The 24289-nt window shown below is 46.2% G+C and overlaps 1 protein-coding gene across 1 annotated transcript in view; it reads right to left on the minus strand.

Moving 5' to 3' along the window:
• Positions 1-24289, minus strand: part of LOC118397212 (pleckstrin homology domain-containing family G member 3-like) — a 65502-nt gene that overhangs the window by 16942 nt on the left and 24271 nt on the right. The window contains exons 2-5 of the mRNA XM_052467363.1: positions 23347-23424; positions 16605-17008; positions 9867-9967; positions 2722-2788 (exon numbers count right to left, since the gene is read on the minus strand). Of these exons, the coding sequence (XP_052323323.1) occupies positions 2722-2788; positions 9867-9967; positions 16605-17008; positions 23347-23395 (621 nt within the window). The 5' untranslated portion in view covers positions 23396-23424. The remainder of the gene's footprint in view (positions 1-2721; positions 2789-9866; positions 9968-16604; positions 17009-23346; positions 23425-24289) is intronic.

Raw genomic sequence — 24289 nt, forward strand, 5'->3', positions numbered from 1 at the left:
AAGAAACATCTCATCTAAAACAGCTCATCTAAGAAAGTTAAAGAAAGCTAATTGCATTTTACATTTTAAGTAGGCTTTGTAGTAGCGATTCCCTATGACTGCCACTGGCACAGGAGAGAGCTGTCAACATCCACAGCTTTACAAAACGTTACTCTTTTGGGGTGAAGTTCACATGTATGACGTCTATGAATATAAATAGCTCTGAAAACACACACATTCATGTACAAAAGGTGCAGAGAGGCACTCTATAAGGTGTATATGTGATACGATAAGAACTGTATGCCCTCTCCTCTCACCTGTTCTAACCCTTCCTGGTCACCTGTTCTAACCCTTCCTGGTCACCTGTTCTAACCCTTCCTGGTCACCTGTTCTAACCCTTCCTGGTCACCTGTTCTAACCCTTCCTGGTCACCTGTTCTAACCCTTCCTGGTCACCTGTACTAACCCTTCCTGGTCACCTGTTCTAACCCTTCCTGGTCACCTGTTCTAACCCTTCCTGGTCACCTGTTCTAACCCTTCCTGGTCACCTGTTCTAACCCTTCCTGGTCACCTGTTCTAACCCTTCCTGGTCACCAGTTCTAACCCTTCCTGGTCACCTGTTCTAACCCTTCCTGGTCACCTGTTCTAACCCTTCCTGGTCACCTGTACTAACCCTTCCTGGTCACCTGTTCTAACCCTTCCTGGTCACCTGTTCTAACCCTTCCTGGTCACCAGTTCTAACCCTTCCTGGTCACCTGTTCTAACCCTTCCTGGTCACCAGTTCTAACCCTTCCTGGTCACCTGTTCTAATCCTTCCTGGTCACCTGTTCTAACCCTTCCTGGTCACCTGTTCTAACCCTTCCTGGTCACCTGTTCTAACCCTTCCTGGTCACCTGTTCTAATCCTTCCTGGTCACCTGTTCTAACCCTTCCTGGTCACCTGTTCTAACCCTTCCTGGTCACCTGTTCTAACCCTTCCTGGTCACCTGTTCTAACCCTTCCTGGTCACCTGTTCTAACCCTTCCTGGTCACCTGTTCTAACCCTTCCTGGTCACCTGTGCTAACCCTTCCTGGTCACCTGTGCTTAACCCTTCCTGGTCACCTGTGCTACCTATATACACATGTGACCAGTGACCCATGACCCCTCTAGTGTACAAAACAAGTAAATAAAATAACCCTTGACAGACAACATACACACAACTCATAAACAGTCCAAAATGGCTCCTACAGGTTTAGATAATGGTTCTGTGAGGTCAACTGAATATTATGTTCCAAACACTTGTGTATGTATGTATACTTGTCTTTACCACTCAGTCGTACATATAGCCAGCAGGTCTAGGGTTGGAGATTCGTAGCTTAGCAGATGGTGAATTGTTTCAGGCTACAGCCGACTCCATACAGACCCAGTGTCTGACTACACCTAACCTAAGAGCACGTACGGCCTCATTCCAAGCAGAAACGGTCACGTTTGAACTGTGTTTCCAACGTTCCACACTGGCCCTGATTATTTCTTATATCGCCACCTCCACATATCAAATCAAATCAAATCTAATTTTATTTGTCATATACACATGGTTAGCAGATGTTAATGCGAGTGTAGCGAAATGCTTGTGCTTCTAGTTCCGACAATGCAGTAATAACCAACAAGTAATCTAGCTAACAATTCCAAAACTACTACCTTATAGACACAAGTGTAAGGGGATAAGAATATGTACATAAAGATTTATGAGTGAGTGATGGTACAGAGCGGCATAGGCAATGTAGTCTGCAGTAGTGAGGGGCCGTTGTCCTCACCCTGTTTAGAGAGGTTAGTCTAGCTCAGAGCAGCATCTTATAACCCAGAACAACCTTGTCGGTAATGGCTTAATGGAATGTACTCTTTTTTCCCCCCAGCCATCTATAATTGGCCACAACAGTAGCCCATTCAATAGCAGAGAACCATAACGACCTGCTGGATAAGAGGGTCTGGGCACCAAAGAGGAAAGAACAGGCTGGAGACGGGACTAAGAATAGGCACCCTTGGATCCTGGACCGTAAATGGGATTCTGGTTCTTGGGTCTTTTTCCAGCTTTGGCAGGGCCAGGCGTGTCCGTCTGCAGCCCCACATATGGAGGCGTACCCTGGGAGTCAGGGACATAGACGCTGGCCATTTTCCCAGCCGACACAAAGGAGAGCCTGTTTCCCTGGTCGATTGGACCCTTCACTGTTCCTGTTTTATCCGCGGTGGTTCTGTGTCATTACTCGGGCGACTAGAGTACGGCACCATGCGGGTGTGCAGACCCACTCAACTGTAGTGAGGACATGGGTTAAAGGGTCAGCGCCACCACCGCTTCAGAACCAGAACCAATCACCATGCTTCTCTGGTCACGGGCCTGCGCACACTCACATAGCCCAAGTACAAACATTTCCTCTGACACACTGCCCAATGTCAGCGGCCCACTTCAAACAGCTGTGGTTCTCTACTTGGCCGAAACAAAAGTTTGTTTCACACAATCTGCTTGCTTGACATTTTAACAGCGCTCTGCATCCAGAGAACAAAATAGCTGCTGTGTACAAGCACCATATTGTCATAGCCTTTATTAGCCTACACAGCAAGCCAGTCTTAAGCTATGACCCAAGAGGGGCTGGCTGTGACCAACCAATCAGGAAACACTGGTTTAGAACATCGGAACACCCACAGAGAAAAATGTGTAATGTGAATGTACTGGTTGTTTGTGCTTTATCACGGCAATGTGGTGACTCACCCTCTCAACGAAGCACTCGGCGATGGCAGCCGCATGAGGACTCCTCTCCAGGTCCTCCAGAAGCTCACTGTGGGAGAGACAGACAGACAGACAGAGGCCAGTTATGGGCCATGAGAACACCAGTACAGCAATGTAAACGTATCACTGCAACACACAGAGGTCATGGAAATATCACTGTAACTAGTCTACATCCCTGGGACTCATGCTCTACAAATCAGTACAACAGCTCTCAGTCATGATAAAAACACATCACTGTCAAATACTGTAACATCCATGTAACAACTACTCATAACACATAATGAGGAGCACATACACTGCTATATAAAATGGACCTCGCAGACATTTCTTGGTAGACACTGTGCAGTGCTTATGAGTGCATGTGAGTTTGTCAAGGTCTAGGACAGTTCATGAGAACTTTGTTTGGAGACTGTTATTCCGTCTCCACCGAGGCCCTTGGAGCTGGTGTCGAAGATGATCCTGGCAGGGACGGATCCCAAACTCCATTCCCACAAAGTATTCATTCATGTCTCCCCTTCCGATCCTTCCAAACGATCTCCTAAATGCATGCATATGGGACACATCTAGCCACACATCAGCCAACCCCAACCAGAACCCCCTTCCAGCTGTCCCACTACAGCCCCCCCTCGCCTCCCCAACCCCCACACCTTACAAACACAGACCTGGATCAGACTACTTTTAACACCCTAGCCCCGTCATCACCATGGACAGAACTCTTATGAAACACATACGCAAGCTCTCTCCAGGAGCCTGTAACTTTCGATTAACCTCCTTCTTCATGGATGTCAGTGGGGGGAGAGAGCGGCGGGTCTCTCCGTTCAGTATCTGAATGAATCAAAACTATCGGTGCAGAATTGTCTTGGCTGGAGATGGTGGAAAAGGTAAGGAACAGTAGTGAGGAGGGGAGAGTTGAGGGACAGCGATGCGTTTTGAATTCCAGCTCCGATTAGGAGAAGATGGAGGTTGATGTGACTAATGGCTGTAATGGCAGTCTCTGGTGGTTACTGGGACATCTCAACAGAGACAACTAGCCTCACATTCCTGGACAGTGAGCTGAAACTGAAGGTGTCATTCACCGCAGCCCCATCAGCCCATATCTGAGGTGACACGACGTGATGAGCAGCCCATCTGCACTCAATTCATTAGCGAAGCCCAACTTCCCCGCATCTCTGAGAGGCCCAGGGCTGCCGGACTGGTCTGTCTCCCGGTATCCCCCCTCTTCCGAAGGAAAACAGAGAGGCGCTCTGTAAACACCCGGAGTTCGCCTTCACATGGACGGGGTGAAAAGTTTGGAGCGAAACCGCAGCCCTCCATTCCTTCCCGTCGCTCTCTCCTCCCTCGGAGACGAGGCTTGTTTCGCGGCTTCCCTCCGCGGTAAGAGGGCGTCATTAGGGTTTTGCGGGAAGCAAGGGGGAATTATGGGTGGTTTTTACCAAATGGCCACAGAGCAGGGTGTCTCTGCGTGCCACTGGCCCTGACTGATGTCTGAATCCTGTTGTTGACAGACAAAGACAAAGGGAAAGAGGGAACACAGAACATGCCACCACAGAGACGTTCCCCTCCATCTGCAAGAGGGCTTTCAACAAGACTACATCTGCAGTGCTGCAGCATGTTTGCCAACATTGGATTTAATTAAGGCTTGGCACTTACGAGCAGGGCCTGGTACTTTAAGACAAAAGCCCTGGAATGTATTTGGCTGTCAGGGCCTTGTAACCAACCCTACTAATTACTTTCCTAGCTTTTCCTTACTAAAACACTCCATGCATAGACGTTTAACAGAGACGCTCCATATTTGAGGTCAGGGGGAAAACTAGTTTTAAATGAAGCCTACTGACAATCTACTGACAACCTACTGACACATGACAATCTGGTTATTAACGTATGTGCATTTGCTCCTCTTCTAGATGAGAGGGTGAACTGTGAGAGGAAAGAGGAGCCTCCTCCAGATGATCCTTCTACAGTCAGACATTTCGCAAAGCGTTACAGTCAAACGGGGAGGGGGGTCACCTGCGAGGGGCACTGCATCAATGACCTCACACGCTCCCTCCCTTTGTTTCGTTCTTTCCTCTCTTTTCACTGTGCTTGTGGGGAGCCCTAGTTTATTTACCTTCCATACAGCCAGTTTCCCCCCTTCTGTTTTCCTCCTGTACGCCTCACTTCCCTCCTTTCTCCTTTAATAAGCATTCCTCTCTCATGGAGTGCGATCTCTGCATTAGATTAAAGCCCTTGCAGATCTGTTTCCTCTTGAGTAACGACACAGTAAGTGCCAGACAAAAACAACAGAGACCTATCTACATCCCTAAATCAGAGTGTTTACATGCACTTGAACCTTGCTGGCTTTATGTTCCCAATCCATTCCCTGAGTTTCTTCACATGCCGACTTCACCGCCTCTCTCAAAGTGAGAACTTCTTTCACGTGACAGCGACACCAGCCACTCCCACATGAGCCTCGGCAGATAAAAACAGAGAGCACGGTTTGGGGGACTGGCCCTTCCTGGATCCCAGCCAACCAGGGTAACAGGGAAGATTCCCTCCCAGGCAGACCTCCGGGTCACAGGAATGACTGTGAGCGGGTGAGGGGGCTTAGCACTCAGACTGACTCTGACTGGACAGGAGTGAGAGGGTAAGGGGTTATGCCTATCGTGCGGGACTTCATAGGAGCCGTGACCCGAGCCAAGCATGCAGGGGTCACAGTGTGGCCTAAATCACACATAGTGGAGGAACTAACCAGGCTTGACTAAATGTCACCACACACGGGCCACCACCATGAGCGATGGGCCCCAGAGCCCAACCCCCCCTACTGTACGTTCTACAAGCAACGCGTCTACTCCATGAGAAGTTGAATGAATCAGATATACATAGCCACACATAGAAATAGAATTTCTAGAACGGGGAAAAGCCCCTCAGACCATTGCAATAATGATACTTCTACATTTCTATGGTGCCACGCGTCCACATTCCACCAGCAGTATAAGAAATAGCGGTGGTACACCAAACGGGTTATAAAACCATTATCCACAGCCACTGGAGGTAATTGATCTGTTTATACTGTAACGTCAGGAACTATCAAAATACGCTGTCCATAGCCAGCTTTGAAACCCATGATACTATACAGAACATGTGTTTCTTATTAGGCTATTCTATCAGCTCCTCTTCCTCTCATTGTCATTCTACTGTACAGGAGCTGCACGCAACAACAACAAAAAATGTGTGTTCATTTTGAAACGTCTACATTTCTAGTTGAAATGACCTTTGCGCGTGAGTCGTGGCTGGCTTTGCACCCGGCCTTAGACAGATGCAAGAGATAAACCATGGCACTCAAACAATGCAATTAAGCATCTTCATGTGCAGTAGTAAAGTCTCCATCTCTCTCTCTGTCTCTCGGTTTCTTTGTTTCTGTGTTAGCCTACTGAGGATTCAATCGTCTCTGGCAAACTTTCCAAATGAGGGATTTGGAACAGAGAGACGAAAGAGAGGATGGGCAGGGATTCTAAGGAAGAGACAGTTAAGTCATCTTGATGAGCTCAGGCCTGACTGATCTCTCTGTCTCCGTGTCTGTCTCTCGGTCACTCATTATGAGTTGGGTTAGAAAAAGGTAGAGGTCACGATTCCACGTCTTTGTCACGTATCCGTAGAGATAAATCTATAAGGTACTAGGCCAGTGATGCAGGATCCTTTTTCAGTGACAGACTAGACCATTTAGCACTTATCTGACTATCATAGTGGCCTGTTCAGCCACAGTTTCTACTCAGCGTGAATCTAATAAAGATGGACAAGATTGAACGCACTACTGGTCTTTGATTAACTACTAGAATAGTACAGAGCATGTCTGTCTGTCTGTCTGTCTGTCTGTCTGTCTGTCTGTCTGTCTGTCTGTCTGTCTGTCTGTCTGTCTGTCTGTCTGTCTGTCTGTCTGTCTGTCTGTCTGTCTGTCTGTCTGTCTGTCTGTCTGTCAGTCTGTCTGTCTGTCATGGCTGTACTCTTCACCAGTCTGTCTGTCAGTCATGGCTGTACTGTTCACCAGTCTGTCTGTCAGTCATGGCTGTACTGTTCACCAGTCTGTCTGTCAGTCATGGCTGTACTGTTCACCAGTCTGTCTGTCTGTCATGGCTGTGCTGTTCACCAGTCTGTCTGTCAGTCATGGCTGTACTGTTCACCAGTCTGTCTGTCAGTCATGGCTGTACTGTTCACCAGGCTGTGCCCTGTCTCTTGCTGCGGTTCGTTCTGCTCACAACAGGGTCCAGAACTCTACACCAGGCTTTGTCCACCGCGGCGAGTCACGGCAAACGACATCCGTATGCTGCCTGGAGAACAGGCCAAGAAAGTAGACATAACAACACCAGTGTGGATACAGGGGCTGCATACCGCAGCGATGAGGAGATGAGATTTAGAAAAGGCAGAACAAGAAAAAGGATGAGAGAGAAAAGGGTAGATTTTTTTCTCTACTTATTGGGGAAAGGAGAGGATAAAAATGAGGTCAATCCTTTTTTTTCCACAGATGAACAGTGTGCTACTTTCAGTGATGAAAAAAAGAAAGAGAGTTAGCAAACAATTCTTTTTTTTTCTCCCTGGGTGCCTGTTAGGGAACTGACTGCTCTCATTCTGTTCATTACAAACAAATGTAATTTATGGCCTAGCTAGCCCCACGGCAACGAGCGATGGGGATAAACCCCTGGCACTGATGCACATACTTTACTGTACTGCAATGAGTTACACTGCACAGAACCTGGAGCAGACGGGAGAAATCCCTAACTCTCTCTTGCTCTGTTTCTTTCTGCAACAGTGAGGCCATTTCCCATGAGAACCGGGGGCAGGAAGCATATTGGAGTTGAAGAAGGGTGTGAATACTTACTCATGGGGGGGTGTAATGAAAAGAGCCGACTTGGCATGGGCCCTTAGACTGAAGTGTGAAAACAAGAGTGTCAGCAGGGGGGCAGGGCGAGGAGTGTTGAGGAAATATGAAAAATATGAGCGGTACTCTTCCCAGGGCTTCACTGGAAGCTGCCGGGCCAAACTCATCCCTGCCATTTCTCCCTCCTCAACTCAACTACTGACATAGTAATAATTCCTGTTTTTCATTGAAATATTCACTATTCCAGACAAATAATCACAAATACTGTACCAATTTGATTTATTTATCCATTATTTTACCAGGTAAGTTGACTGAGAACACATACTCATTTGCAGCAACGACGACCTGGGGAATAGTTAACTGGGGATTATTAGGTGACTGTGATGGTTTGAGGCCCAGATTGTGAATTTGGCCAGGACACCGGGATTAACACCCCTACTCTTACAATAAGTGCCATGGGATCTTTAATGACCTCAGAGAGTCAGGACACCCATTTAATGTCCCGAAAGACAGCACCCTACACAGGGCAGTGTCCTCAATCACTACCCTGGGGGATTGGGATATTTTTTTAGACCAGAGGAAAGAGTGACTCCTACTGGTCCTCACCACTGCTGGTCTCCCATCCAGGAACTGACCAGGACCAACCCTGCTTAGCTTCAGAAGCAAGCCAGCAGTGGTATGCAGGGTGGTATGCTGCTGGCATAAACAATGCATCACTCCTGAAATGGGGGAAATGTATCAAAATCAGGCTACAGTTAGACAAAGTCAAATTGCTTGAGCAACTATAGTGAGCCAAATGGTTGTCTCTTTGCTCTCCTGTAAACGGTTTCCAGGTAACATATAAATGGATCTCTACTTTCAGGGTAAACAGCAATCTGAAAACATCTAGCCGGAGTGCAGCTCAGATACGCTACCGTGCCACTGTGTACGGAACATAATCTTACACATATAATCAATCTCAAGCCTCCTTTGTGGTATGCAAAATCTGGTGAACCAAGACAGAAGACATATACCTTAACCTTGAGCGCTGCTGTGACCATAACTGGGCTCGCTGGATAGTATCCCTTATTCCAAGTCTCTCTCTCTCTCTCTCTGCCTCTTCTCTCTGCCTCTTCTCTCTGCCTCTTCTCTCTGCCTGCCTCTCTCTGCCTGCCTCTCTCTGCCTCTCTCTGCCTCTCTCTCTCTGCCTCTTCTCTCTGCCTCTCTCTCTCTGCCTCTTCTCTCTGCCTCTTCTCTCTGCCTGCTTCTCTCTGCCTCTTCTCTCTGCCTCTTCTCTCTGCCTCTTCTCTCTGCCTGCCTCTCTCTGCCTGCCTCTCTCTGCCTCTCTCATACTCTCTCTGCCTCCCTCATACTCTCTCTGCCTCTCTCATACTCGCTCTGCCTCTTTCATACTCTCTCTGCATCTCTCATACTCTCTCTGCCTCTCTCATACTCGCTCTGCCTCTCTCATACTCGCTCTGCCTCTCTCATACTCTCTCTGCCTCTCTCATACTCGCTCTGCCTCTCTCATACTCACTCTGCCTCTCTCATACTCTCTCTGCCTCTCTCATACTCTCTCTGCCTCTCTCATACTCTCTCTGCCTCTCTCATACTCGCTCTGCCTCTTTCATACTCTCTCTGCATCTCTCATACTCTCTCTGCCTCTCTCATACTCGCTCTGCCTCTCTCATACTCGCTCTGCCTCTCTCATACTCTCTCTGCCTCTCTCATACTCGCTCTGCCTCTCTCATACTCTCTCTGCCTCTCTCATACTCTCTCTGCACCGGTGTCTGCACATTGTCTGTCTGGTGGGCCAGCCATTGTGTCTGCAGCACATTAAATGTACATCCCTGCCACCCAGGCTGCAGCCTGTACACAAGCTGCCTCGACACAGAAAGAGAGAGCGAGAGCATGGAGCAGAGGAGTGAGAGGACAGAGTCAAGTGGAGAAACAGAGGGGAAAGGAGGGTAAGGTTTAAAAGCAGCTGCAGGAGAGATTTCACCACCATAGTTGTAGGATTTAACACGGATCAGAGCTGAGTGAAATTGAGCCGAGGGAAATGGAAAATATTCCATTTTCGTTGACAGGTGGTAACATTGATCACCATTAAGACATTGCACTGAGATGAAAGATGTAGCCTACCCGCGACATGCTAAGATCTACACAAAAGCATGAGGACACATCTCATCGACCCCAGTTCAGGGCTGATGCAGTCTAACAGCTGTGGTGACCAGTGAGGATGAGGTAGGTCGAACACGTAAGCAGACAGAGACAGAGAAAACACACACTAACCCACCTGTTGAACTCATAGATGTCCTCAATGTTGCAGAACAGAGTGCTGACTTCTTCCGGCTTGAGTGGCAGGTCCCCACAGTCAATGATGCAACCCAGGTAGTCCTGGGAGAGAGAGAGAGAGAGAGAGAGAGAGAGAGAGAGAGAGAGAGAGAGAGAGAGAGAGAGAGAGAGAGAGAGAGAGAGAGAGAGAGAGAGAGAGAGAGAGAGACAGAGAGAGAGGAGAGAGAGAGAGAGAGAGAGAGGGAGAGAGAGAGGGAGAGAGAGAGAGATACTGTGAATGTGATTCTGTACTGTAAATGCACGTCAGTATGTTTATTGACAAAATAAACTAAATACAATCTTCATCATAATCTCGTCATTCATACTTCATGTTCATTTGTTTCTGACTTCATAACACAAACTGCCTAGTTGCTGAAATGGGCAAAAGTCCCTTCTTTGTCCCTCCCCTGCGTCGTCCCTTCATTTCATCCAGATGATTCTCTGTTAGCTGTCTTAGGGTCATTTGTAATTGAATTATCATCAAGGCTTTCTTCGTGAGAAAAAAACGTATACTTAAGCCCTCCACCGATCCTTATTGTAAACTCACTGAGAAGCCCAAGAAAGCAAACCTAGCAATTAACAAAGTGGCAAAGGCCTGACAGTTACAATATTTGTATTTTGCTTTCGTGCTCCTCTCTCTGACCTGGGAAATAAAGCCATGCTCTAGTCTCATGAGAAAAATGATATGTCCCACTCCGAGCTGGGCTAAGGGCCTTAGGAAAGAAGGGGGCTTCAAAATGTGGCTGGCCAATCCACAGGCCCAAAGCACAATACCCTCCAAGTCTCCCACCACCAATGTAGTGATCAGTAGTCAGGCTAAAAGGCCTTATCTAAGCTAGCTGTCAGCGCTTTATCAGAGCCCTCCAGGGCCCAATAGTCTTATAACCAGGAGGCTTTTTAAGTGGCCAACAAGCCCATCTGATAACGCCACATCCTACAGACAACTCTCTCTCCAGATGCCAACCCAGTGGAGAAACCACAAAGGATCCTATCCAGGGTTGCAGTTCATTCTGTTGGTCTGAGTTTAACAGGGAGATCTGAGTATCCGTGAGGGTGGCTGCGGCCCACCCAGAGACCCAGTTATATCCTTCTGGCCAGCGAGAACAAGCCAACAACAGAAAAACAAAGCGCGTTAAAATAACATGAAGCCAACTTGACTGCAAAAATAAACGGGTGTGAATAAACAAACAGACAAAGTATGCATGAGAGAGGGGGGTGGGAGGCGGTACGAGGTGGGGATGGCAGGGCGTTAAGACCGGGAAGGGAGCTTCAATGACCCCCAAACCTGACGGAGTCGAGCAGAGTGGAGGGCGCCTAGGGTACATTCCTGGAGGGTAAAATGTGGAGTTTTATGTTGTTGCTTTGTCTCCAGTTGTGTTTGTTTCCAGAGCCAACGGGGTTCTGGGGAAAGCAAACAGGCCGAGGTAGGGCAAAATGAGGCGAAAATAAGTGGGGCTCCCGTCACACTCATCACCTTTTAAAGGCAAGGGTACACTGGCACTGTAATTACTGTCGACTTACAGGCAGTCAGGGGTGAACAAGAATTCCCCTCACACACACACACACACACACACACACACACACACACACACACACACACACACACACACACACACACACACACACACACACACACACACACACACACACACACACACACGCACCCTCCTTTGGGAGGGCAATTAGGGCCCATAGCAAGAGGAGGAGAGAGAGAGACAGACAGATGCATGAGAAATTGACAGAAGAAGAGAGAAGACAGTAAGAATGAGGAAGAGACGAGAGGGGAAAATTGAGACATAAGAGGGTTAAACGCAAGAGAGCACAAGAATAGAAAGGCAGAAGAAATTGAGAAAGAGATAAATGTTTCACTATGAAAGGAAGATAGACAGCTAGAATGAAAGAGAGAAGGAAAGAGAGAGAGAGAAAGAGTGAGAGAGAGAGAGGCCAGAGCAGCCGGCAGGTTTTGGTCTCTTTGTCTGAGAATCTAGGTTGGAATTTGGAGAAAGGAGTTTGTCCCTCTGTGCTGCCTGCGAGGGCCCCTCCATCCCCTCTTCATGTGCCCCAAACTGGGGGTTACAGCCAAAGAGAGGCTAAAAACGCTCCGTTCCCCCAAACCCCCACCCCCAATTTCCTGTCCTATTTGGCAGGAGTACAGCGAGAATGAAAGGGGGCTTCGCTCTCCCCGGCTCGCGCCGGCTCTCCCCATTTTCTCTTCCTGTGTCTTCCAAAACACTGTATGTTGCACATTCAAGACCTATAGGAGCAATATGGGAGCTCACACATGCACAACATACAGAAGGCAAGCTAATAAACTGTTCACACACACACACACACACACACACACACACACACACACACACACACACACACACACACACACACACACACACACACACACACACACACACACACACACACACACTCCAATCATCATACTTGGTTCTTATTACCAGCAACTTTGACATCATCCCTGGATCAAAACCAGATTTCCATAACTGGTAAAGGCTGAGCCTAATGAACGCTCGAGCCGATAGACATCACATGTGCAACTCACACAGTCAGCACTCTGGATCAGCCAACACCGAACTCCATTCCATCAACTCAGGGGCCCACAGATCGATAAAACAGCCGTGGTCTGGCCCAAATCCCTGTACGCAAAAACAAATGTATGGACATTTGATCTGGAAGGCATCCCTGCACAGGCTAGCTCAGTCAAATGCCTGCTCTTTTTATTGGCTCGTAAAGGCTGAACTTCAAAAGAACTGTCAAGCAAAACGAACAAGGGTTCCATTTCAGCCATTCTAACCCATACCCCACACACCTATCATCACATGTCCTGAAGAAATGTTCTCTTACTCTCTCTTTTCTCCCACCCCCCTCTCGTAACCACACACACACACACACACACACACACACACACACACACACACACACACACACACACACACACACACACACACACACACACACACACACACACACACACACACACACACACATTTAACCCTCTGCTCTCAGCCCGTTCTCCCAGAGTGCTGATTGCACCACCTGCTGACTTCCACTTGCCATTGGCAACATTCCCTCTCTGTCTCCACATCAAAGCAGAGGCAGAACCCCTTAATCAGATCACTCCAGCACCGACCTGCCCTGCATGAACCACACTGTCTTGCACCTCAACACTAGCCCCTAGGTCCATCAGGTTGGCTTTCACAATAAAACCAAAAAGAAAATACAAACAAAAAGGTTGTTTAAAGATGATCGAGTAGCTATCAACAAACTGTTCAACTAACTATCCATGAGCCTTTACCCTAGCCATGCCCCTAACCTGAACCCTTATACCACCATAACCCTTAAAGGCTCTGCACAGTCAATCCAATGTATGAAGTGGCCGTACGTCCAGAAGGCGAGGTCAGTACAGGGGCATCAAAGCTGGGACCGAGAGATTGAAAAATAGCTTCTATCTCAAGGCCAGCAGACTGTTAAACAGCCATCACTAGCACAGTGAAGTGGCTGCCTACATACAGACTTGAAATCATTGGCCACTTTATTACATGGATCACTAGTCACTTTAATAATGTTTACATATGTTGCATTACTCATCTCATATGTATATACTGTATTTTATACCATCTATTGCATCTTGCCTGTGCCGCTCTGTCATTGCTCATCCATATATTTATATGGATATATTCTTATTCCATTGCTTTAGTTAGATTTGTGTGTATTAGGTAGTTGTTGTGAAATTGTTAGATTACTTTTTAGATTTTGCTGCACTGTCGGAACTAGAAGCACAAGCATTTTCGCTACACTTGCAATAACATCTGCTAACCATGTGTATGTGACCAATGACATTTGATTTGATTTGATTTGATTTACAGCATTTACTGCAACGCAGCCTCCGCAGGCGTCAGGGCTTTCTTACTTCTTGTACTTAACGGAGCAGAGCCGTTGTGAAGGAAGTTGTCAAGGAAGTGAGTTTGTGTTCATACAGGGCCTCCCACCCTCACCTACTGTCAGCCAATCCTGTCAATGCAGAGCTCTCCGCATTGTTACACAATTTGAGAGGTGCACGGCGATGTGGTACGGAGCTTGATTTGGTCTCTGCATGCCTCTGGAAGCTCCGCAATTGCATAACACATACGGCGCCTCCGACCACATTTTCAGATCAAGTATAAATGGACCTTTAGCCTAACCTCTACACAATATCTAAACATAAACCTAAACCTAACCCTAAACATAAACCTAAACCTAATCATAACACTAAACCAGGAAAAGAGATGCAAATTACTTTTTCAAGGGAGCGATTGGCCAAAACAAAAATGAGACATCAAAGTGATGTCACTTCCTCTATTCCTTTAAGGCTGTCTTTCCTCTCTTTTCCTCCTCAATCCCGTGGAGAGACTCCTGATTCCTGGCCTACCTTGATTCTTAGGGCTGAGATCCCGCTAACGGGATCGATATGACAACAGCCAGTGAAAGTGCAGGGCGCCAAATTCAAAATAACAGAAATCCCACAATTAAAATTCTCAAACATACAAGTATTTCACACCATTTTAACACTTCTTGTTAATCCCACCACAGTGTCCGATTTCAAATAGGCTTTATGGCGAAAGCACCACAAACGATTATCTTAGGTCAGAGCCAAGTCACAGAAAAGCACAGCCATTATCCCAGCCAAAGAGAGGAGTCACAAAAATCAAAAATAGAGATAGAATGAATCACTAACCTTTGATGATCTTCATCAGATGACACTCATAGGACTTCATGTTCCACAATACATGTATGTTTTGTTTGTTAAAGTTCATATTTATATCAAAAATCTCGGTATACATTGGGCGCGTTATGTTCAGTAGTTCCAAAAACATCTGGTGTTTTTGCAGAGAGCAACATCAATTTACAGAAATACTCATTATAAATGTTGATGAAAATACAAGTGTTATACATGGAACTTTAGATACACTTCTCCTTAATGCAACCGCTGTGTCAGATTTCAAAAAAGCTTTACGGAAAAAGCGAACCATGCAATAATCTGAGTACGGCGCTCAGAGCCCAAACAAGCCAAAAAGATATCCGCCATATTGTGCAGTCAACCGAAGTCAGAAATAACATTATAAATATTCACTTACCTTTGATGATCTTTATCAGAATGCACTCCCAGGAATCCCAGTTCCACAATAAATGTTTGTTTTGTTCGATAATGTTCATCATTTATGTCCAAATAGCTCCTTTTGTTAGCGCGTTTGGTAAACATATCCAAACTCACGAAGCGTGTTCACTAGGAGCAGACAAAATGTCAAAAAGTTCCGTTACAGTCCGTAGAAACATGTCAAACGAAGTATAGAATCATTCTTTAGGCTGTTTTTAACATAACTCTTCAATAATGTTCCAACGGGAGAATTCCTTTGTCTGTAGAAGAGCAATGGAACAGAGCTCGCTCTCACGTGAATGAGCGTCACTCATTCCCCTCTCATTCGGCCCCACTTCACAGTAGAACCACCAGACAAGGTTCTAAAACCTGTTGACATCTAGTGGAAGCCTTAGGAAGCGCAACATGACCAATATCCCACTGTATCTTCAATAGGGAATGAGTTGAAAAACGACCAACCTCAGATTTCCCACTTCCTGGTTGGAGTTTTTTTCAGGATTTTGCCTGCCATTTGAGTTCTGTTATACTCACAGACATCATTCAAACAGTTTTAGAAACTTCAGGGTGTTTTCTATCCAAATATACTAATAATGCATATATTAGATGCATATATTAGCAACTGGGACTGAGTAGCAGGCAGTTTACTCTGGGCACCTCTGGGCACCTTATTCATCCAAGCTACTCAATACTGCCCCAGCCTCCAATGGCAATATGATAAATGTGTTGACTGTCGTCCACCCAATAGGCCCCTGACTCAACAACCACACTCTGTTCCTTATCAAACGAATCATCCATCTGTGTGTGTGCGTGCATGTAAATGTGCGTGCACGAGTGTGTGTGAGTGTGAGTATGTGTGTGCTTATGCGAGCATACGTTAGCGTGTGTGAGTGATCAGTCACAGACTCCTCATTGTCACAAGTCAGCTGACCCTGTCGGATAGGAGTATGAAACATCCTTTTGAAGAAATGACTTGGATTTACTGCTGCTTTCATCCTGTGCCATGCCCTCCTCTTGCCCGCCTCGCGTTCCACCTGGGCCACTGATGGAAGTAGCCACAGAGACACACGGGGAGTCCAGACAGGGCTCTAAGATGGCCACTGAACGAGGAGGGGATGAAAGCATTGTTCACATTTTACTAATAGGAAGCTGGTGGGAGAGTCGAGGAGTTCTTCCGTAGAAAAGGGTTGAAAAACTGCTGACACAACTACAGTATCCATGAGTTCCAGTTTCATTATAGTCATTAGGCATTGTGCTATTTCCAATTCAGAAATAATCAACTCAATATGTATACTGTAAACTGTATACATGCCAATATGTAAACCATATGATGATGATCATGTTAAACCCTATTCTTTCCATGTCAATATGGTGCCAAGTACCAGGAATGGTGGTAGTAATTCCCATAGCTAGATTTACTGGCCAGGTGTAGCTGCCCTCAGCCCAGTACCAGCAGCAGGCCAGATCTCAGAGAGGAGACACACAGACAGTACTGAGGACAGGAGGAGAGGAAATGAGAGGAGGGGATGAAAGGGGAGAGGAAGACTTCTTTCTTACCTCTACAATGCTCTTCAGGTCTCTCACATACGCCTGCTCCGTCTCCACTATCTCCAGCGCCACCCTCTCCAAGCGAGACAGCTTGGGCGGGGACGCGGCAGTGGCAGGGCTTACCCCCGCTGGGAGCAGGGAGAGAGGGGTTAGGTCCAGGCTGATGTCGGAGCCATTGCGCTGCGGCGAGGAGGGGTAGGCAGGCACGGCCCCGTAGGGCAGCGAGGAGGAGGAGGAAGAGTGTACGTCCTGCAGGGAGGCAGAGGAGGCAGAGGAGCTGAGGCTGGCCGTGCGGTCGCTGTCCGAGCACACCGTGTTGACCGAGGTGCAGCTCCCGCGGCAGGCGCTCTCCGATGAAGCCATCCTACCCACAATGCTGCTCAAGGAGGACACGGAGGAGGGGCGCTTGGCAGCTGGGTAAGGGAAGAAGGGAGAAGATGGGGAAAAGGAGGAGAGAAAAGGATGAGACAGTCAATGTCATGTCAACATAAATCAACACAAACTATTCCAACCAACCATCAGCAGAAAGAGGTGCCAGAACACTTCTTCTCTTGGGGAACAATAAGACAAAAGACTTACAGTACTACAAGACTAATGTGCAGGTTGATTTCTGCCATGAACTTCAGAACAGGCTGACTGAACAGCTTCCTTTGTGTTCCTCTGAACATGACCACAAAGCTGCCATGCAGGAACCAAGGGGTGTCAAAAAAGGTGTAACTACGAGAACAACTCTTTTTTTTCACAGTTTGGTTGCTACAATCTTCTTGTTCTGGCAACCTCCTGCACGAAAACACACAAAGCCAAATCAGGGCAGACAGGAAACAGAGAGACCAATCCCCCCAGCTTTATCCGCCGGTCGGTGGAGTAGATTCACTGAGGTCCCAGTGACTCCCTTTACTGGGACCATCTCAGCATTGTCAGGCAAGGCCAATTAAACACAGGGAACAGAACACTAGACAGAGAACAGTTCTGTCTGAAAGCAAACAATTGGAGAGAAAATAGACTGGTTGTCACGGTAAATGAGCATGAGATAAGCCCGGGCTACAAAAAAAAAAAACTTTCACTGTGTTGAGAGTCAAATGTAGAAGTGGTGGTGCTACAATGGCTGCCCTCTCGGGCCAACAGAGAGGGACAATCCATAACTGCCTGTGGCATAATTGTTCAATTCAGACGACTGGTACTTGCCTCGCTAGCTCACTAACCCTTAAACGACGACAACAACAACTCCTTATTTAGCTACGTAATCTTTCATTAGAACCTCTATGAATTGTTCCTCTCTTGTTCAAATGTTACCCATATTCCACCAAGTAATCATGAATCTCTATGAATTGCAATGAACCATGATTGTGCGTCTGTGACCGTGGTGTGCACCCCCATCTATCAAAAGCTTCACTTAACCATTAGCTAGCTGTTGTAGACATTCACTATGGTTTCCTTGCTCGAGGGCATTCACACAAGATTCTAAAGCATTTTGGCCGAATGAATTGTCCCGAATTTGATTTAAGCCAACTCATGAGCTGCTTGAGGGGCAGTGTTTATCTACGTTGGCCTGGTTCCAAGAAAAGCAGTAGAATGACTCCAGTCTTATATGGATGGAAAATATGGACGGCTTCAGTAGAGAAAAAGAGAAAGACAGCAGAATATGCCCTCCAGCTAAACATAGATGTGAATGCTTGACTGGTGGTGATCTATTTAGTAAGATGCCGGGTGAGACTCACTGTGCATAAAAAAAAATCTTCTCACTTTGGGAAACAGAAAGGTAAATTATGATAAGCTATCCTATTAAAATGAGTTGTATTATAAAACAAGGATTCAATTACTTTTTTTCATTGTTTTGTTTTTACAATGGGTTAAAATGAGGTCAAATAGCCCTTATCCCATAAACACATTGGATATTTATGTTAAGACACTTGAGTGCAAAAGGGCAGATGCATCGTTAACCAATACTTATATTTTGAAAAATGGATTAATCAGTATAATTGCTCCAAACTCATATTATACTTTCTAATTGCAGACATTTTTCACAACCAATCTGAGGGGTTTTCCATTTGAGTGGCTGCCCAATTGGGAATGACCTTATTCGAGGCTAACACAGACTATAACCTTGCAGTATGTGTATATGGATAGAGTTTCCATGGGCATACGCATTGCTATATTTATTGCTTTAGTCAAAGATGATACCTGACCCATTGTCTTTATCCTCACCCTGAAGCTGGCGTGGTAGCTGTTAGTTTCCAACACTCCCATTCAGAAAAACTAACACTTTTAGAAAAAAAAGGTGCTATTTACAACCTAAAAAAGTTCTGCGGCTATCCCTATAGGAGAACCCTTTGAATAACCCTTGTTGGTTCCAGGTAGAACCCTTTTCTCTAAGAGTGTAGCCAATCTGGGCTACTAGCATGAGTAGGATTTTGTTGATTCAACTAATCATTTTTTATACAGTAATGTCACAGTAATCACATATTTTGGGGGGGGAAACTGGCAATTGAGTCGTACGAGTATAATGAAATCAACTCAAGAGACCCATGTGGGCTCAAGTGGAACACTTGACGTATCACCAAAGCTGCGCCATGGTAGGCATATACAATTGCAGTACATTGGCCATATACCACAAATCCCCAAGGTGCCTTATTGCTATATTATAAACTGTTTACCAACGTAATTAGAGCAGTAAAAATACATGTTTTGTCATGCCCGTGGTATACGGTCTGATATACCATGGCTGTCAGCCAATCAGCGTCCAGTGCTGGAACCACACAGTTTATAAACGGCGGTTTATTTGTTGCAGCTGCCATTTCCCTAGTATTTGCTAAGACATTACGTGGCAGCAATGGGTACTTTCTGGCACAGTATATAATAGTTAAACACAGTATTGTTGACTGCCTGCTACAAAATGGTGAACAGTACCATTAATGTCATAAAAACAAAAATGAGTTATTCGGTCAGAATTGTGTAATAACAATTGGCCGTGTAACCAGAAAGTCAAATCAGGTAAATATTACTGTAAAATAAAGCATAACCACACTGGTCAGTGAAGGCCTTGAACAGTCTACTATTTCCTTTTATCCAGTAATGGTCCAATGAGGGCTAAGGACAGCCCCACTAACTCAATCACCAGTACTAACAGTCTCCTGCAGTGCCAAAAGGGGCATGCCTTCATCTACTGATGGTTATAACCCATTAGAGACCTACTCCAGCAAACAGCAACACTCACCTACCTGCTAAACAGCCTCTCCCCTGCCCTCCAGAATGCATGAGGTCAGCCTGTTTAATCTACCGGATCCAAACCAACGACTGATTCACCACACTGCTGCTGCTACTGACACACTTGGGCTCGGCTCCCAGACAGTCCCACTCAGGCAGAGTTCTCAGACCACTGACCAGCCAACTCCACACCCCACACTGAACCCTCTGGCCTGGATCCACCGCCCGCCCCGGTGTTGAACCAAACTCAGTTACGTCAACCACACTCCAACTCAACTATCAGTTACTACAATAGATTTTTTTCCCCCGACAGCACACCACCATCTCACCTCGTTCATCTGGCAATGGCCTGTCTAGAGCACTTTGTGAGTCTGACTGTACAGACCACAGAGACAGAAACTGTCAGTGTTAGCGAGAGACATGTAGCGAGAGACATGCAGAGAGAGAGAGAGAGAGAGAGTATTTTTTAGATTTCCTGTTTTAGTACACGTCAGGGTGCAAGCCACTTATGAAGCAAGGGCAGACAGGAGGTGAGAGCTTGGCACAGCTGCTATTTTCTGGTCTTTCTGAAACTGAAAAAAAGCTCTGAACCATGCAGAGAAAACCACAAGGACATGCTGGCCTTTCATGTTGCATTCGCCTTATTTGGTGTTTTAGAATACTGGTTATTTGGGGGAGTTTCAAGTCAGATGTGTGTGTGTGTGTCAAATACGGGCTTTGAGTGTCACACCCTGATCTGTTTCACCTATACTTGTGCTTGTCTCCACCCCCCTTTAGATGTAGCCCATCAGCCCCATTATCCCCTGTGTATTTATACATGTGTTCTCTGTTTGTCTGTTGCCAGTTCGTCTTGCCTCATCAAGTCTATCAGCGTTTTTCCCGTCCTCCTGTTTTCTCTCAAGTCCCTGTTTTCTAGTTTTTTTGCCTGCCCTGACCCTGAGCCTGCCTGCCGTTCTGTACCTTTCGGACTCCGCTCTGGATTACCGACCTCTGCCTGCCCTTGACCTGTCGTTTGCCTGCCCCCTGTTTTTGCAATAAACTTTTGTTACTTTGAACTGTCAGCATCTTGGTCTTATCCTGAGGTCTGATATTGGGAAAGAGAAAGTAAACAGATGACACAGTTTTGGGGGAAGATGATCTTCTGCTAACTGACAAAAACAGTACGGACTGTTGTGTGTAGAACGAGGCCTGCACCTGACAACCCACCAGAGGATGTGGTCGGGACCAACAACACACTGTTTTTATCTGAGAACACGCTTGACTTCGGTGCTGTTGCTAGGGGCGACAAGGGGAAAGTGCAAATGAGCTCAATGAGAGACGCGTTAACTGGACTTTGAAGGGTCATTTGCAGATGACAAAACATCAGCAACAACAAACTAGTAGGGAGTCCGACTAACCAGAAACTGGCAAAGTCACACTGACCTAGTGCTCAAAGGGCAACAAAGTAGCTCTCTTTTCCTCTGGCTGAGTCTCTGTGAGATGTGTTTGACATAAAGCACAGTGGGCTGCCTGGTGGGCCTCCATTGGGCTCCCTGAGTACGACGAACACGCTGTGTTTCTGGGTGTTAATCTAGATGAAACTCACTGGGCATTCTGCAAAACAAACATTCTCACTTGAGCTAAATACACCTGAGGGACAGGCAGTCAGTGAAAGATAATGCCTTAGACAGTACAAATGAGTTAGGAGACTGTAGTAGTAACCTGAAAGAATACATAATATAAGGAGACCCCGTGAAGTGAGTGAAACTATAGCGGACCCCGGAATGACTAAAGGGCTTTCCTGGTTGAATAAAGGGTGAAAAAACAAATCCATTAAAATACCTATAAATGCAGTGCAACATACTTTTCATAATGCAAAACAGTATTTTCTATGTTGGAATAAATGACCCTGCAATGCAGTACAATAAATCCCATAAATCTGATCTTGTGAACCTTCACAGCGCTGAGCCAAAGCGAGGCCACTCTAAGGCCTTCCAACTTCCCTATGTTTACAGAGGACTTTCCAATGAGAAGTGAACACCCTTAAACAATTCACATTGTATGTGCATTTGCACAACATTTTCAGTCACGATCGACTCCGTTAATATAAGCACTCTCTTTGTTGGGAAAACTTGGGGTGTGGGAGAGGGGCAGACTAAGGCCTAAATATAGTCACGTGCAGTGCCCTCCCATAGTCTCACCACTTCCCTCTTGTCAATTTGACAATTTGGACATGTTGTCATTCCTATGCTAACTGGACACCCTTATCTTGGGCGTGCTCTGTAGCCTATTTCTTTCTGTATAATCTGAATAGAGGGATTTCTTCTCTTTTTACCCCAAAACATTGTTCAACATTATACTTTGCGAGCGGCCACGAAACATACAGGAAACAGAACATGCACTCTAATTCTATCCCGTTTTAACAAGAACTCCAATGTTACACCAGAAATGCACCTTAGTGGCTCTTCATAATGCTAGCTCATTACTGAGCTCTTCCTTCATCATTAAAGATGCACTCTCAAACGTTTGTATAGTTTCAACCAGTAGTTTTGAAAGTGGTGCTCAAGAGCCAAAACGGATCCCCGTTTTTTAGTGCACGACGTCATCCAATTGTGTACGACGTCATCCAAGTGTGTACGACGTCATCCAATTGTGTACGACGTCATCCAATTGTGTACGACGTCATCCAAGTGTGTACGACGTCATCCAAGTGTGTACGACGTCATCCAAGTGTGTACGACGTCATCCAATTGTGTACGACGTCATCCAATTGTGTACGACGTCATCCAATTGTGTACGACGTCATCCAATTGTGTACGACGTCATCCAATTGTGTACGACGTCATCCAATTGTGTACGACGTCATCCAAGTGTGTACGACGTCATCCAATTGTGTACGACGTCATCCAATTGTGTACGACGTCATCCAATTGTGTACGACGTCATCCAAGTGTGTACGACGTCATCCAATTGTGTACGACGTCATCCAATTGTGTACGACGTCATCCAATTGTGTACGACGTCATCCAATTGTGTACGACGTCATCCAATTGTGTACGACGTCATCCAATTGTGTACGACGTCATCCAATTGTGTACGACGTCATCCAATTGTGTACGACGTCATCCAATTGTGTACGACGTCATCCAATTGTGTACGCCGTCATCCAATTGTGTACGACGTCATCCAATTGTGTACGACGTCATCCAATTGTGCACGACGTCATCCAATTGTGTACGACGTCATCCAATTGTGCACGACGTCATCCAATTGTGTACGACGTCATCCAATTGTGTACGGCGTCATCCATTTTGTGTGATATGTTTTACGAATCCAATTTGTGCAACTCGTTACAAATGTATTGTGCTTAAGATCCCGGGGTGCATCTTTAACTATATTGTAGCTACAGTGTGAAACTGCTGAGGTAACAATAACCAAACAAGATAAAGACATTGTAAATATGAATTTACAGTAGGTACATTCATTTTTTGCATACATTGAATAGAATACTCTGACGTCACACAACAATAACGTCACAGGTGTGACAGTGTCCGTGTTGACCTCTGACCTTGGTTGCTGGGCTTTCTCTGGCTGCCTCGGCCCGCCCCCTCAGGCATGGTGTGATGGTGTCACAGGAAGTGGAAACCTGTAAAGGACAATCAACCAAAACATCACAACAATGAAAGAAATTTGCAAAATACAGTTGTCATTGTGCAACATAGGACATACGGTAGGGCATACTGTAGGGCAGAGAGCACTGCGATGAAAGTATGGTTATTTCTGCAAAGAAACTTATTTTCCATCTATTGCCCACAAGAAAGTGTGTACCTAAGTCAATCTGAACTGGACCCCAATTTACAGTGGAAATCTGAATTGGACCCAATTTACACAGTCCCTTTGATGGGAATAGAACAAAGGCCTCTGCAATGTGCACTAGCAGAGAATTAGAGCATGACTTCACTCGGGTTCTATCTTTTAACAGACTGTAGGAATGTATTCTTTCACCGTTCACCACTTTCAGGTGGCTGTTTTAAACCACTTTTACACGACACACAGTGGATGCTCTACGGCGATACATTCTCTCTACTGGTTGGGTGTCACTTCTGAGGCCTCTTAAACAAAGACACAGAACAAATACCTGAGAAAGTACCAGAGTTGCAGGAGCTTCTAATTCAAAAGGGCCTTTTCTCAGGCTATGATTCCAATCCAGTGAAGCCCACTCCCTTCGGTTTAGACAGAGTGAAGCCAAAAGCAGACTTTAATCAGCACTGAAGTGCCTTCCGCTCCTTTCACTCGGAGACGAAAGCATAGAAAGGGAGAGGGGGGAGGGGGGGGACTTGGAGCCAAAGCAATTAAATGGCTGAAACATGAGAGATGCTGTTTGGGAAATAAGAGGGGAGGAGGGCACACACAGCCGCATGGAAGAATTATTTTCTTTCTCCACACACACACACACACACACACACACACACACACACACACACACACACACACACACACACACACACACA

Source organism: Oncorhynchus keta, chromosome 18 (assembly GCF_023373465.1).
Source record: "Oncorhynchus keta strain PuntledgeMale-10-30-2019 chromosome 18, Oket_V2, whole genome shotgun sequence".
Lineage (NCBI taxonomy): Eukaryota > Metazoa > Chordata > Actinopteri > Salmoniformes > Salmonidae > Oncorhynchus > Oncorhynchus keta.